This window comes from Uloborus diversus, chromosome 7 (assembly GCF_026930045.1).
Source record: "Uloborus diversus isolate 005 chromosome 7, Udiv.v.3.1, whole genome shotgun sequence".
NCBI lineage: Eukaryota > Metazoa > Arthropoda > Arachnida > Araneae > Uloboridae > Uloborus > Uloborus diversus.
In genome coordinates this window covers 18,995,270-19,012,725 of record NC_072737.1, presented here as the reverse complement: position 1 = coordinate 19,012,725, position 17,456 = coordinate 18,995,270, and the positions used below count along the sequence as shown (strand labels likewise).

General features: G+C 31.8%; 1 protein-coding gene across 1 annotated transcript in view; it reads right to left on the bottom strand.

Annotated features, from left to right (window-relative positions):
* Window positions 1-17,456, bottom strand: part of LOC129226308 (ubiquitin carboxyl-terminal hydrolase 34-like) — a 148,735-nt gene that overhangs the window by 61,050 nt on the left and 70,229 nt on the right. The window contains 9 exon segments of the mRNA XM_054860911.1: window positions 1,888-2,064; window positions 3,720-3,824; window positions 5,889-6,044; window positions 8,339-8,587; window positions 10,331-10,489; window positions 11,952-12,038; window positions 14,318-14,401; window positions 14,608-14,684; window positions 17,191-17,305. Coding sequence (XP_054716886.1) covers window positions 1,888-2,064; window positions 3,720-3,824; window positions 5,889-6,044; window positions 8,339-8,587; window positions 10,331-10,489; window positions 11,952-12,038; window positions 14,318-14,401; window positions 14,608-14,684; window positions 17,191-17,305 — 1,209 coding nt within the window.

Below are 17,456 nucleotides of genomic sequence, written 5' to 3'. Positions count from 1 at the left end.
AAGGTTGTAGCTGAACTTAAGACAGTCCCTCTATACCATGGACAATGATGAAGATATGGCACTTACTCAAAAAAAAAAGTTACAATCGTTAAGAGAAAATATTTTTATGAACTTTTCTCCTTCAAAATTAAGAAGCGAAATGCGAGTAAAGGCAACTAATACATGAGTAAACACAGAAAAAACATTCTAAGATACAAGTTCTTCTTTTTCATGAGGGGACTTTTACTTTTTGTAAAAGTCTTCCCAATCTAAATCTTAATATCAAAATCAAACTGTTAGACTTAAGAATTTAAACCTTTTTTTAAACAATCAGTTTCATTTACATAATTTTACTTACTAATGTTTTTAGCAGAATTTCAGTTTGGCAACAATCTTTGGCTTTTTGTATGTACTGCATTCTTCTAGATTTAGTGTAACAGTTTATTCCATGTTTTTGATAAGTCGTGTTTGTTAGTTACGTTATATGTCTAATGTGTTGTTTATTTGCCATTTTTACTTTTAGTCAAAATAAAATTCTTTTATGGGTCAATCTTCAAAAAGTAACTTTTCTGTCACACGCCTTTTACAGAAAAAACTTTAAGGAGCAATAAATTTAACAATGATTTTTAATTTCATCAAAAATATATCTATTTAAATCTGCCAACAATTTTTTGATAATAATTTTTATTTTAGTATATTTTTGGTTCACAACATGCGAATTCACACCTTGTGTGACTGTTTATATTGCTTAATAGCTTGTTTAATGAAAATTATATACTTATTTATTTATTATTCCTTTCAGAAGTGTCTCAAATACTAATTGTTCAATTATATTTAATTTTTTAATATTATGTTTTAGTTCGTTTTAGAAGGACAAGGAGACATGTCACACAATAAATTCTCACCTCCGTTACCTAAACACAAAATACCACTCCTCACTAACACATGGCAGTAATGACATCAAATTTGTTTCCATGATACAAGAAAGCCCCCTTGTTTATTTTCAGCCATAAAAAAAAGTTGTGAGACTTTTGTCGAAAAACAAGAAGATGGATTTTGCTTTAAAAACCAAGTGTGGTTAATGTGACTTCTCACTTCAGAAATTGAATTTCAGGGATGTAAATTAATGTAAAAAATCAAGTGAACGTGTTTTCATATACTTAACATGTGCAGATTATAGCAACAAAGAAAAAAATATTTCCCTGAAAAATGTATCCATTAGGCCTATATTAATGGAAAATTTCTCACCTCCGTGACAGACCTTATAAATGCCATTATTTCTGAGGTGAAAATAAATGATTCGGGGGGGGGGGGGGGGGGAAACATCAATAATAGGAATTCAACTAAAGTTATAAATTGCCAGTACATCCTCAAATTTACTAAATACTATTTTTAACATACATTTGAAACTTCTAATTAAGCCGCACTTAAGAGAGCTTAGTATTATATTCCCACTAATCATTAAAATAGCTTATTGTTTGCAGATTTAACAAAATTACTACTCTGATATTAAATTAGCCTCGATTTTTAAATGTTAAGCTTTTTCTTTTTTTTATTTCTGTGAAAAAAGGCATTTTTTCATTTTTTTTATTCATGAGTAAAATAATTGAAACATAGCTGGGCCATTGTTTATGATTACTTCTAGTAGGTAATACTTTCATATAAGAATTTTTTAAAAAAAAAAAGAGAACAAAAGTTTTTGAAATTGAAAAATATTCGTGTTTAAAAGTTACGTTTACTGGAGAATAATGACCCTTATATGAGAATATTGCTGAACTGCTGAATAATTTAACACAAACTAATAGTATTAAAATCTTAAAAGTCAAAATTTGGAAACCATACACAGTTCAACACATCAACCCATATTTATAATTAAAAAAAAAACAATAAGTGATACACTATGCATACCTTTCCTTCCTTGGAGCATTTAAAACAAAGGTTGTGCTTCATCACTACAGTCATTAAATTTATGAGGCCCCTCAAACCATCGTCTTCAATGGTGTTATGCCTAGTTTCCCTGTAGTCGCGGCCAGTGATGGATTTTGCTAAGTACCTGGCAAGGCTTTCCAAATCTAATGCGGATTTCTGAAATAGAAGTACACAGAATAACTTCTTGTGCTAAAAGTTTACTAGCAGAAGCTTCAGGCTAACTCGTCCAAAGCAAGATTTCACGTAAAATAATTTCTATTAACACTTTGACTGCTCAGCCCCATCACCCAAGGTATGCGACAGCCTATCAGATGCTTGGCTATCAGATATGATAGCCCACGTCTCAACGGTTGCCTTGCGCTGAACATTTACAATTTTGGCTTAGCAGTCGAAAGTTTACTTGACAGACTACACGTAAAAAATGTGCTATGTAGATAAAAACAAATAAGATTTAGAGTAATAGTGCTGAGAAAAAATATTAAACATTGAAAAAAATTTAAAAAAAAAAACATAATTAAAATTCAGTAATGTACCATTACTGACTTGGTTGCTTTTTACTGTACTACAGTAAAATAAACAAATTTTTACAAGTACAGCCCTCTGCAGAAGTTGAGACATGTTTTAAAAGACATAAAAAATTTACAATAAGAACACTAAGAAAAATAATAAAAATAGAAGAAAAAAATTAATGTACTATCAGACTTTGTATTTATTTATTGTAAAGCAGTAAAAATATTAAAATTTGCAATAAACAGTTTTCTGCAAGAGTGTTACTGTTTGCTCAGAAGGGCAATACATTCGCTGGTGGCCAATAGGCCGTGGGAGTGGGGGGAATGAGTATTTGAAGGGAAAAAGAAGAATACTCGTTACAAAAATGTTGCTGAACATCAAAACTGAAAACATATATGAAACCTCTTTCAAATTCAAATAAAGAAGCATGGATTAGAAAAAGAAACAAACTTAAGTTCAGGAGAACTATGGGATTGTTTATGTGGAGGACTTAAGTTTTTTATGCATTCAGGTTAAATTAGCACATATTTTGACGCTTGCTTCAAAAGTTTATTCCTGGAGTGTATGCCAACAGCAAGGGATTATGTTTAAAAAGTGGGCTCCATGTTTATTCGCTTTCTCTTACACTTGCTTACCTGCCAGCAGTTGCATGCGCTGTTTTTATTCTTTAAGTTAATTTTTGATTGTACATAGTAAATAAACAAGTTTTATTTTAATGCTGTTCAAGATATTTTCTTTCTTAATTGAGATGTTTGCAGGCAGAATGAACTTGCGACTTACAATTAGCACTCACGGCAAGTAACGGAGGCTGGAACAAATGCAAGAAAAGCTCAGCTAGCTCTTCTACCATTGCTTCTACACCTCTCACTCTTTATTTTATCATTCATCGTTATTTGATTTTTATTACCATGGTTCTTACACAAATTCCGAAACAAATGAATGGAAATAAAAATTAGTTGACAAAATTTCCATTTTAAACAACTAAAACACAAGAAAGAAAAATTTAACTCTACACTATATTTAAAAAAAAAATCATGGCATTTACATTTAAAACAGAACTTAGAAATTTTGTAATTTTTCTTATTCTTTATACAAAAATAGAATTGTATCGATAAAACTTCCACCTTAAAATTGTACAGGAATTGTTTTATTCCTAGTTACATTACAATTAACTCTTGTAAAACAATAAAAATTCTATCATTCTCTCAATGCGTGTTCTGAAGGGACATTTCTTCAAGGAACCATTTTCTCACAAAACAAAGAGATAAATTACTTTAGCAAAAAAATAAAAACAAAATTACCTCTTCATTGTCTTGAAAAACATCTTCATCCAAACTGTCGACCAGTCGACACACCAACCAAAAGTAGTCTTTGCAACCAGGGCCATAAGGCTCTTTATCCTCCTCCTAAAAGTTTTGTGAAAAACTACATATGAGAAACTACCGCAGTAGAGGAATCATTAAAAGAAATCATTGAAAGAAAAAAGGACAAAAAATTGAAAAGTTGCACATGTTCTGACATTCATTGTAACGTAAAAAATGTAACAAATAAAGACAAAGGAATTTTAAAGTTAGCAACAATGTCCTTGTATGGCAATTAATTAAATGAAAACAACAGCCATAGTTGCATTTTGAGGAAAGAAGTTCCACGAAAAGTGACTAAGTAGAAATACAATAATTTTCAACGATGCGGTGCTGCACACAGGTATGTTGAGCAAAGTCTACAACTTAAACCTCAAGAAAATCACCAAACACAAAGTTTTAACAACTAAAGCTTCAGATTAAACTGCTAAAATCTTCGGAGAAAAAATAAAACTACATTCTTTTTTAAAAATTTATTTCTTTACTAAACTACGGGCTCATGCAGGGAGGGTGTACCAAAAACCAGTTATTTTTAAAAATCAATAAAAGCTAAACAGGTAGAGATAGAAAGATGCGGTTTGCTGCAATAGGCTTAGAACAACAGTAAATTTTCATACATACAAACATAAAAAATAGTTACAATGCTCCTCAACAGATGGCACTACAGGTCATTTAAAAGGTATAAAAGAAAATGCAGTCTGTAAGATTGCCAAAATGACTGGTATATTTGAAAAATCAATAAGACTAAAAGAGCAGCGACAGAAATACACAGTTTATTTACAATATGCTTGAAAAAAACAGTAAATTTTCAGACAGACACACCTGAAGCCTCCTCTAAATACCTGTAGTGCCATCTATTGTTGAACATAGTAACTATTTTTTTATGTTTGTATGTATTAAAATTTACTGTTGTCCTAAGCATACTGCAACAAAAACCAAGTCTTTCTATCTCTATCCATTTGGTTTTTATTGATTTTTAAAAGTGAATGGTCACTTTTGGGACACCCTGTATTTGCACGTATCTGATCTATATGAAAATTAAAATAAATAACATTTTTGTTTTCATTACATAACTGGAACAGAAAAGGTTTTTTAATTTATGTGAAATGTCACAAGGACATTTTAGCTGATGCTACACAATGTCAATTAAAATGGGAAAAAAATGATTGTTCAAATGAGAAAGTTTAATTCATGCAGAAATCGACATTCAAAAATTATTTTTTAGTTTCAAGTTGACTTTTGTCCAAATGTAGAGGAAAAAGTAACTAGTAAAGAGTATCAGAAGTAAAAGTGTTACCTTTGTGCAAAAACAAATAACAATGATGATCATAATAATAATAATAATAAAATAGCATTACTGAAGCACAGAAATGGCAAAAAAGTTGCATCTATATGTTTTAGGGTTACAAAGAACCCTTCAATGAAAAAAAGGTTTTCCAGTGCTAAACAGCAGTTACAGTTAAGCATGATCCTTAGTGTAACAGCTGTTCAAGATCCAAAATCTTTTCCTTAGTAGGAAAAAGGGTTCCCTGTATAACTCAAAATAATAAAAGTAATAATGACACACAAAAAGAAAATTTTGCAGAAATATGGAAGAACAAATAAGTTTTGCTAAAAAGCAGGACTTTAAGTCTGTGAATCATTCAGAATACAAAGTTTTTTTAAAATTCCAAAGTGTAAATGTGTACAAAAAAAGAACATTAAATTTGCGAAAACTTGCACATGGATATTTTGGAGTCACACATAACCACTTTTTCAGTGCTGAAAAAATGAGAGCTTGGAGCTGTCGAGACAATACACTGAGCCAGACTCTTCATATCCATTAGCTCACATCTTTTTGAAACGAAAAAAGGGTTCTTTGTCAATTCAAAACATGTCTGAGAGTTTTAGCATATTCATTTTTTCTTTACTTGTTAAAAAATTTTCAAGCTTTTTACTCTTTATTATATTTACATATCTAAAAATTATGATTTTTAGCAAAACTTATTTATTCTATATTACTACAATATTTTTGCATGATGATGCATACAATACTTTTGTAAGTTTGTGCAGCACAAATGTTGATTTTATTGTTTAGCATAGCAAATATTTATCATCAGTGCTACTTACATCAGGGTGAGGTGGTTTCATGTTCTGGGCAACTGATAAAAAAGTCAACAGGTTGTTCAAGAGGGGAATCACAAAATGGTATCCGTTATTGCCATCTGTATTACAACCAAGACAAAGACGATAAAAACCGGTACAGGCTTCCCTCCGTAGTGTTGGCTAAATTAAATATGAAGGATGTTTCAAACAAATTTGGCACTACTTTATCATATTTGCTACACAGTAAATAAATCTTGGAGATAAAAATATTATTATGCATTAAATGTATGAAGAATGCCAAAACAATATGGGCTATCAATGAAATGTACATTCCATTAATATGGAACAATAATGAAATGTAATAGATGAAGACATTATATGCATTTTTATATCAATAAGTATTAAATACTTTAACACAAATATATTTTTGTTCGATAAAATCAATGTTGATAGGCTATCAACGGAAGAAAATTTTGATTGCTATTAATCAAATTGAAATTAGATAAAATATTAAAGATAAACTTACAACATTGCTACATTAAAATTTGAACAAAACACTTTCAGCAGAACCAAGAAGAATTATATATAATCAATGAAACAGTAGTAAGTAGTTCGTATTAACAATAAATAAGAGCAATAAATGCTACATCCAGGAGCAAACCACACTATAAAATATTTCTTTAACTTTTTAATTGCGTTAAAAATGTAAAATTGTTTAAAGTATTAATATACTAAAATAATGTAAGAAAAATTAGCTGATAAATAAAAAATATACTATATCAGAGCAAAAAATGCAAAAATTCGTTTAAGAATTTCTTTGAAAGTAACCAATTAACAAAATTTATAGTCTAAATGAAAGCTTAAAACAAGTTTAAATGAATCAATTAACCAACATTTTGATGCACAAAAATTGCAAAATTACTGCTGATTAGTGTTTTGGTATTACAAGGAACACCTTTTTCAAAGCAAAGAAGTGTGAGCTTTTGGATGAAAAGCTCAACACGCTTTTTTTGAACAGCTCAAAGCTTTCTGAGGAAAATCTTTCCTCCGATGACTTTTCACCCAAAAGCTCACACTTTGCATTGAAAAATATGTTAATTGAAACACTGAAACATGTGTCTGCAATAATTCATTAATTCTGATTCATTTAATTTTCAACCACAAGGGTATATTCGGTGCTTAAAAGAAGGTCTAATCAAATAGTTAACACTCTCTACCAATTGAAGAAAACGTACAACATATATTCACTGGAATTTAACAACATTTTAAATATGAGGCAGTATTAATTTAAATGCCCCCAAAAAAATGTTTGCAAAAGCAAGGGTGAATAAACTACCATCAAAGTAGAAAAAATCAGAGAAGGTATCCTATTTTGATTTCAATACAAAAATGTAAATAAATTTTAATATAAATCATGAAAATAAGTGCTAAAATAATTATAAGACTACCCATTCACAGTTTAACTATAGCAGTCCTCTTAAGATTATTTTCCTTTTTTGATAATACTATATTGAAGGTTTTTTATATGTCACATTTTTAGTAATCTAAACAAATCACAATAAAAAAAAGGCATTCAAAACAACAAAAGAAAAAAAACATTGCAGTTTAATTTAGTTAAAATATGTAACATAGAAACGTGCCAACATTTTGAATATCTTTGACATTTTTTTATTCTACTCATATCAACATAATTTTTTGATTATAACACTATAAATCAACTGCAGTCGATTAACTTAGCAGATCAAACTGACTTGAGATCAGGGTGAAAGTTGCGAAAATTCCCAAGACAGAAATTTTCAAAATAGACAGAGGGCTTGTCCCAAATTTAATTGTCAAGTAAATAAAAAGATTGAATGCGGAGCTTTATACTTAAAAATTACGAAACAAAAACTGTTCCAAAATAAAAAATATAAATAAACACACTGAAGAACTAAGGTGATAGCTTAAGAAATAAAATGATAACTGGTTGTCCCACTTCAATCAAGAATAATTTATATTTTACAGTGAAACCTGTGTAAGTTGACCACTTGCAGTGCACTAGTTTAGGGGTCAACTTTAACAGGTGGTCAACTTACAGAAGTTGATTTATATGATAAGGGCTAATGTGCCTGAAAAAAGCGGTCAACTTAGACAGGTGATCAACTTACAAAGGTGGTCAACTTCACAGGCCTTACTGTATCATTAAGTAATGAAAAGTAGTTCTTTATCATAATTATACAAATCAAAGAAAAAACTCATTTGCCTGAATTTTCTCCATATTTTACCTAATTCAGACAATTTATTACTTTTTAACCTGTATCTTGTTCTGCCTCACTCCCTTTCAAAACTTTTCAAAAATACCGTAATCCGCCAAAAGACTCAAAACTTTCACCCCAGCGTGAGGCAAAGCGAAGTAAAACTTGTTTTTCTCCATGCAGTTTCCCCCAACCCCAGAAAAGACCTAAACTAAGAAAACTCAAGATACATGCACTTACTTCAGGATCGTCCAGAACCAGTCTTTTCAGGAGCGATTTCAATTCAGGATACTGAAACAGATGGACACGCACTTGTGGCTCTGAGAAGGCCCAAGATACCAGGAGGGTCATGGCACAAGAGACCACCTGAGCACGGCCCCAGAACCCAGTCTTGTACTGGTTTGGATCACTGGGTGAAGATGCTTCGCAGAGCAGGGAGAGAAGAGCCTTCAGGACCGATTCTGTGTCATTCATTATTTGTAGCATGACCTTTAATAAATTTGAACTGAAATTAGACTGATGGAAGTTTTTGCAAAATACAGTAGAATATGCTTAATTAGACCACCAGTTAATCGGACCAGTGGCTTATTCAGACAAAATCTTAAAGACCCAAAACAAATCCCATTACACAAGCTTAAGATTATTCGATTATTGGAACCAAAAATCCGTTTAATCAGCCCAAGGAATGTGAGAATAAATTGGAAAAAAAATTAAAAATCGATCGCTTGAAGCGAATTTCCAAGTGGGTCAACACACTCAATAGTAACTGCTATAAATTAATAATGGTTTCTAATAACTTTAAATAAAACCCAGCAATATTAGAAAAAATAGTTGACAAAACTACTATTGCATGGTGGCACTATTCCAGCAGAAATCAAAATTGCAATGAGATTTCAAAGTTCTTCAATTTAGTAAGCATGTTTAATAATATGTACTTTACAATTCACTGGAATCTTTAATGACCGATCTGATTAGTACTTTTCTCAGTCTCACATTTTTTAGCTACGTCTGGCTGTTGAATTGAATCGATACTAACTGGATGGAATAACTAAAACCATCGGTCTGGAACGGGTGGAAAAAGATTATTTGCTTTGTTTTAATTTATTTTTTAATGGAACAATTTCATAAACAGCCTTTTTACTTCTTTGTATGCATACCATACACATGAGTCTCCCAATAATCAAAAGGGCAGTTATATGTTTTGTTTATAGTATGTTAGGTCAAGCAACACAGGTCCCGTTCGCTTAATCGGACCACTTGGTTTCTGGGACCAAAATGGTCCCGTCCCAATGTGGTCCTATTAACCGGAATCGACTGTATATCTTTTTGAACTATAATCCAGGAACCCCCAATCACTTTACCATGTTTTGATCAACTTGGTTCAGTGTGTGTCTGTTTGAGCAAAATCTAGTGATTGGTTTTTAATTAACTTCACAATGAGACGGAGACTTGATACTTTAAACATTGTTCAGATTCGTAGAACAATGCAATAAAATAACTTTAAAATGTTTCAAACTGTTCAAAATTTAATTTTAAAGCCAAAAAATTGAATAATAAAGATATTTTGCATGCAAAGGAAAGATTGTATCCTTTTGTATTTGGTATCATTGGAAACACCCTAAAAAACTACCCCAGGTGATGTCCGTTCAAACAATGTCCGACATTAATAATTGCTTCTAAAAAATTCTAAATGAAATTATTTAAAGGCCCTACTTCATCCAATGCAATTCATTGTATTGAATACTGTCATCAACAATGAATTTTTAATGTTACAAAATGAGAGCCACCTATTTAAAGTTAATTCAATTGTTTTGTTTCCATTTCATTACGTACTGTGAATCTCTCTCGGTTGGTTAGTTCTATTGAGTTTTCTGGCGCCATGTACCGCCAAACGATATGAATCTCTCTTAGCATGAGAGCATTCACTTTTATTAGCCTGCACGTAGCTCTGCCTTAGCTCCTGCTATAGGGTATGAACCTTCAACTTATTGCATTTTAATAGAGCCCTAACTAGAAATTTGAGTGTTCTTCCCTTCTACATTTGCCTTTCTACTATTCTGCTTCATAAAAAAAATATATAAAATAATTATTATTAAAAGATATTTGTCAAAACACAAGATGTGATATATTCCATACCATTCAGTTGATGCTATGATACTATTGAGCACACAATTTACATTAGAAAGCTACAACAGAAGTAGGAATATAAATAACATGTAACTTGAACCTTACTTTATTGAGCTTTGGTATAATCAGTTTGTCGCTGCTACTTTTTCGTATCCTCTTGGCTCTTTTTCTTGGTAATTCACTATCATGAGGTTCTTCGTCATTGCTTTCAATTCCAAACTGATAAATAAGCCTTAACAGACAGGCGATACAGTCTTGATTCCACTGAAACACAAAATGAAAATCATAGCTAATGCAATGCTATAACTAAAATATCCAATTCAATGGAAATCAATAAAATAAGTCAGCCTGTTTAAGTCAACACACACAGAAATAAGGAATTAACAAACCCTCAATGGAAGTCAGTTCATGTTAAAATTAACTTGATATAGGAAAAGTTTATGACAATGGTTTAAAGGATTTCTATGTTTTTAAAAGTCTAGTTTACAATTGAAACTGATATGCATTTTTTGTACATGCATTGTAAATACCAGAAAATACAGTAAGACAATTTTTGTGACAGACTGTTCTAATTTTTTGAGCAGTGGCAACTTAAATACTGAATTTAAAATTGAAGAAAACGGGAGAAAGAAATAAAAATGATTGAAAAGAGAGTATTGTAATAAAATAAAACTGGCATTTTTAAAAGTAAACGAGTTGATGTGTGTATCACATGACTTCCTTTTACCCCAATTTGATGTCATTTCCCCATTACTGGCAATTTTAATATGATTCAATACTTTACTCTCAAAATATCACCAACAGTGGTTGTCAATTGTGAATTGAAATCAGATTTAAAAAAAAAAAAAAGATTGTCAAATTTGTAGCCAAGTTGGTGACAAAACTTGACCAAAAAAACACTGGCCATATATCGCCAAGTGTCCGCCAAATTATAACACCACTTGAGTTTACATCGAAATTAACAATGATTTCCTCCCAAACAAGGGGGCAAAAGACCCCTTTAGAAATACTCGAATGCAACCAAAAGGGGAGGTGCACAACTAGACCTCACTAGGGATCTACATACCAAATTTCAACTTTCTAGGACTTACCGTTCTCGAGTTATGGGACATACATACGCACATCCGCACATACAAACATACACAAGTCACGAGAAAATTTGTTATAATTAACTCGGGAATCGTCGTTTTGCGTGTCTACACGTTCTTAGGTCCTTATTCACGAGTGGTTGAGTGGAAAAAACCTCATCATTTATTCGGGGTGAGTAAAATGGAAATTAAGGTTGATTTTTGAGTGAAAATTTTTTCGAGAATACAACACTTCCTTTTTTGTAAAAGGAAGTAAAAATTGCATTTTAACTATGATTGTCAAAATCAACATTATTAAAATACAGCTTCAAACAGAAATAGCTCTAGATTTTTCCCATTTATTGCTCTCTACACAAAAGTAAACACTTGACTTAGTAACTATTTTATGCTGGTTTAGGGCGTCTGAAAAGAAAGATTCCACACTTTAGAAGAGATTGTTGATTTTATTACCTCAAAAAATCCTTTTTCAAATTTCAAGTCTGATATTTTAGTTTAAAAATCTTTTGACAGAAAGGTACGAGAAAATTATATTTAATTTACTTTGCACTATTAGACTCCATACCATATTTCATTAAAGAACATAAAAAATATATCGCTAACTTTATATGACAGTTATTGCTAAAAGTCATGAAACATACTTCATTCCAATCTCCACCTTCTCGAGATTGCAAAACTCCAGACATAAAAATATCAAACAGATGGTTGAGGCCTCCGCATTTTACAAACTGAAAATGAAGGATTTTTTAATATTCATAAACTAAAGTAAATTCAAATATGTTAAATATACTTTTAAGCAATAAATATAACTTTAATATATCAATGAAAAAATCAGAGTGAAGCAGTTTCATTTCGAAACTTAGCCCATGGAGCATTTGAGGTTACAAACTTGGGACACCTCAAGAAAATCTTCATATAAATAATAGCCGATGATCGAGTAACCGGCGTGTTTTAACAATGAAACTTGCGCCACGGCATTATAATTTGATAATATGATTGGTAATGTTTAACATACAGGGAAAGGCTTTATTGTGACAAGGCTGAACTCGATCCGGTGACTTAACTGTTTTACTGGTAAGACTTTCATTTCAGGAGATTGAAGAAACTTAAAAATGGTCAACAATGACCACTATCTACTAGAATTTAGGTAAATCCACTGGAGTTAGGGCTACAGTTTCAACTATCAAAATGTCACCAAACAGGCAATGGCTACGTTCAAATGTAAAAGCAAATTTTCACCCGTCATACCATGATGGGCGACTTCTAGTATGTGAAAGAAAATCCCAAATTTTTTTACAGTCAATTCGGTTTTTTCTTTAATTTTAAACAGTTGAAGAATGGAAAAAAATATAAATAACTTTATCATTGTATTATAATTTAAAAGTAAAAAACTCAGGTAACAAATCTCTTTACGATTTGCTCATTTCAAGAGAGCAAATAGCAAAAAACAGAAAATAGATAGACAGTTAGCAACTTAATGCACTACAACATGATACTGTAACTGCATTTATTATTTTTTTACAATAATAAAACTAGATTCAAAACATTTTTAAATACAACATACATTGTTGATTAAGATGTAAGTTGTTGTTAAAAAATCATAATTATCATTTCTCAAAATACACTCAAGAGCCAAAACATTATGACCACCATTAACTTTTTCAAATAATTCGTCTGTATGACGTGGAGACTACATGATGAAGTGGGGTTGGTTTATAACTAAGGCTGGAGAAGGCCAGGCTTCATTCGAGCACTTTCTTTTGCGAATTATAGGAAAGGGTAACAATCTCCGCGAATTTGATAGAGGGCAAATTGTGATGGCCCGAAGACTCGAAACGAGCATCTCAGAAACTGCAAGACTGACAGGTTGTTCATGATCTGTCGTTGTTAGTACTTATGCGAAGGGGAAAAAGAAGGGTGAAACCAACAGTAGGCGTAAAGGTGTTGGAAGGCCACACGTCTTCAAAGGTAAGGGAGTCGGAAATTAGGCCCCTTGGTAAAGCAAAATCGGAGGCAGACAGTTGATCAACTGACAGCTCAATGCAATGCAGTTGTGATTGAAAGTGTTTCCAAACACACAGTTTAGCGGACACTGTTGGATATGGGACTGCGCAGCAGATGTCCTACTCATGTGCCTGTATTGACCAGTCGTCATCACCAACTACGCCTTTGGTGGAACCAAGAACACCGAGACTGATCCTTGGATGACTGGAAGAGAGTTTCCGATCCGACAAATCACGATTTCTCGTTCATCACATGGATGGTTGTGGCAGGGTTCGCCGTCTTACAGGCGAAGAGTTGCTTCAGTCTTGTACCGTTGGTCATAAACAGACTGATGGTGGCGTTATTATGGTCTGGCGGAATTTTCCCGGCAGGCTTTGGGACCCTTAAATGTGGTAGAACATACCATGAAGGCTATGGACTGTCTGAACATTGTGGCAGATCAGGTGCACCAGTACATGGCATCGGTCTTCACTACTGGAAATGGCATCTTCCAGCAGAATAATGCCATATGTCATAGGACTATAATTGGGTTGGAGCGGATCCAGCAGCATAATGAAGTATTCCAATTAATGCCCTGGCCACAAAATTCACCGGATTTAAATCCTATCGAGTACATTCGGGATTTCACGGAAAAGCAGCTCAGAGCTGAAACACCCCCATGTCAAGAAATCTCAACTTTGCGTGACCGCTGCATCAACGTTGGGTACAATCTATTTCCAGACATCTACCAAGTGCTTGTGGTATCCATGCCAACGTGAGTAGCAGCTGTTTTGCAGGTCAAAGGTGACACAAAGTGTTATTGACTGGGTGGTCATAATGTTTTGGCTCATCAGTGTAAGGTTAATTTAATTCACTTAAGAAAACACTTTAAAAAACCATGAAATGATGCAAAATACTGAACAATCTGTAAGTACTTTCCAGAAATAATAGCAATAAACCTAAATTGGGTACAATCAATTAATATTTTTGGCTTAAATGTTTTGAAGAAATTAGAAAATCTTACCTTCACAGACCATAAAATATCCTTTTCAATCAAAGACTCTTTCTCTTTTTTACAGTTGTCTGTAAGAAGTTCTAAAGGCTCAACCTTTAAACAAAAATTGCGAAGCTTTGATTAAAAAAAATGACAGCAAATTTTATTTGCAGTATGACTTTTGTAACAGTACAGCTGAATAGTCAGGGAGTTAAAGAAAATTGAATTTGAACAACTCATAAAATTTTCTGTAAAATAATAGTAAGGATTAGAAAAAAATAGCAGAATACTGCCATAAATGTAAGATAAACATAGATTACCTTATTTTGCCGTAGGGAGTCCACAATTTGTAAAGAGTACATTAATTTTTGAGAGCTTTTGGGATTTATTAGAGTTTCTAAGACATGATTTGTTTGCAAGCCTTCTGAATCATGTGCCTGAAAGAAAATACATACAGATTATAATTTACATACAAAGATATAGCTAGGGGCTTTTTCAAAACGTCAAAATGCTTCTTGACTTTTTTTCAGAATGAAATTAATTTTGGAAGAGTGAAATATTAAAAAAAAGTGAACATCATAACTGCCATGCAAAACACAGAAGTCAACTGCATTTTTAAATAAAATTGAGCAAGTTATTGTAACCAGGTGGATTTTTTTTTTTTAATACAATGTTTTATGGTCATTTGAAAAAAGAACTATTTTTTAAAAATTTCTGAAAAGCCTCATCTGAATTAAATATATGGTGACGCAAAACTTTAAAAAGCAATATCTCAGTTTGAGTGATACTGCAGATACCAGTTTTGTGCTTAGCATGGCAGAATAGTGGTAGGATAGGATAATATATAAATAGTATAGATAGGTAGAAAACCCATCAAAAAATTAACTTAAAGGATAAATTTGAAGATGGCAGGGAAAAAGAGAAGCATACTTAAATGGTTTTTAACATTTAGAATTCTTGACATTCTGAATTTTAAAAAATTAAAAAACATTCAAATCTAAAGTTTTAAAAATTCTGCTTGCGTTCCCTCCCCCCCCCTTCCTATTTTCCTTGATGCTAAATTTTTGTTTAAAACACAAAGTATGAAAATACATTTAACAAAATTTCTAAAGCAGTTTTAATCTTCAAAGCAGGAAATACACTTGTAGGGGGCAAAAAAATTTTTTTTTCAATTTCTTTGCAAACACAAGACAAATTTTGAAGGACAACTCTCACTCAGTCTTATACATAAAATTTTAAATGTAATAAAAACAGGAACTTCATGCTACGTTGCAAAACTTATGCCACACACAAAATAATAAGAAGAATTTTCAGCTATTTGTAAAATCAATATTGTGATTTAAAAAAACGATTCACATAAATTTATCGAAAAACCTACTCTAATAGATATTGTCCTGCCTACCTACTAATAATTATTATCTTCAAAATAAAACTTTTGGTACTACCACAAAATGCTAATTAATAAGATAAATAGCAGTACTCAATGTATTTATTAAGTAGAATACGTTTGTATGAGTTAGTACAAATACTGAGCTGTTACTTGTCTTCTGATCTAACTGAATAACAAAGCAAGAAAGAACTACTTTCATAAATGAATCCCAAGTTTTTATCTTCATTTATGTTTCATTTCAGGTTTCAAAAGTACTCCTGTACGAATAAATCATAATAATTACAAAAAGGAAAAAGCTTTTTACACATAAGAAAATAAAATTTTGATTATACAGTGAAACCTCAATAAGTAGTCGACCGGTTAAGTGGTCACTCCGTTTAAGAGGTCGTTTTTCTTTGGTCCCGACAAGGTCTCATTCACAGTAATGTAAAATGACCCTCCTTTACTGGTCACCAAATTTAATTTTACCCGGTTAATTAATCACTCAATAGTTGTTTTCTAAAATTCCTTTTCCTTATCGGATCTTAGAAAACAGTGTCGGACTCAGTTGAAAGGCTGTTTGATATTCTTTTTCCCTTAAAATCTCGATATTTCGGTTCTGGTCATTCAAAGCATACTTCTTGCTGTGACTCTGCCGAGTGCCGAGAGTATGAAACTAACTCCTTTCAGCAAGACAGACAAAATCTAATACCTGGAGAAAGTTGGTCAGTATTTAACATCCGTTCAAGTAACTACAAACAAAAAATTTAAAGCTTGATGTATGTTAGAAGAGATAGTTCTTTTCCGTAAGCAACAACTTTATCAGCCAACATTGAAGGATTGTATTGATGTACCGTAACTACATAAAAATAAGTTGTTGTTATTAAGTAATGTATAAGTAAGAGAAAACAAAAACAAAGTAACTATCATTAGTATTTTCCCCTTTTTAAAATTTCTACTAATTTATAAACATTTATTACATAAGCTATTGTTTTTCTCACAGAATTCTACTGCTATTCATGAATATTTGTAAGACTTTTTTTTTTCTTATTTCCCACTCCATATAAGTAGTCACTCTGCATAAGTGGTCAAAAATTTTTGGTCCCTTGAGTGACGACTTAACAAGGTTTTACTGTATATAAATGGTTTATATTACTTCCAAGAGCATTCATGCTAAATTTTTTGTTATTATTGGTTAAAAAATAGCTTTCACAATAATCAAATCAAAAAATTATATTCTGCACATGCTCTGTGTCTTACATTTTGTGATTAAGATGGTGTAAAGCAAATGACAGTTTGATAAAGATTGATAAAAAATACAAATTAAGATTTCTTTTTTTCTTTTTTTTTGTGAAAAAAGACAATATTGTAGAAGCAATTTCTGTTGGAAGATGCATTTAAGGATACATAGATTAACAAATTGTAGATAATCATTTAATTTATGATTAATTCTTGTAAAAAACTGTTCAAGTCCCCTTGAACCTCCACCGTCTATACATACACCACTTACTTTTAGTTCACTGCTGTATCCTACATACCTTATTCATATCTTTGAAGCCTTTTAACATAGTTGGTGAAGTTGGTAACATCATCAGAATCTCCCAAACACGTCTGGAGAGCACTTGTGCTTTCGTATGAGGAAGAGAGCTCTGAAATAATTCGTAATCTCAGATACCGACTAATTATACAAAAAATAGTCAACACTGATTAATTGACATTGAGTTATCACACCTTTAATCTTAAAAACAGGGAAAAAATGTACCCATAGGACATTGCAAGTTTGTGAACAGGTTATAATTT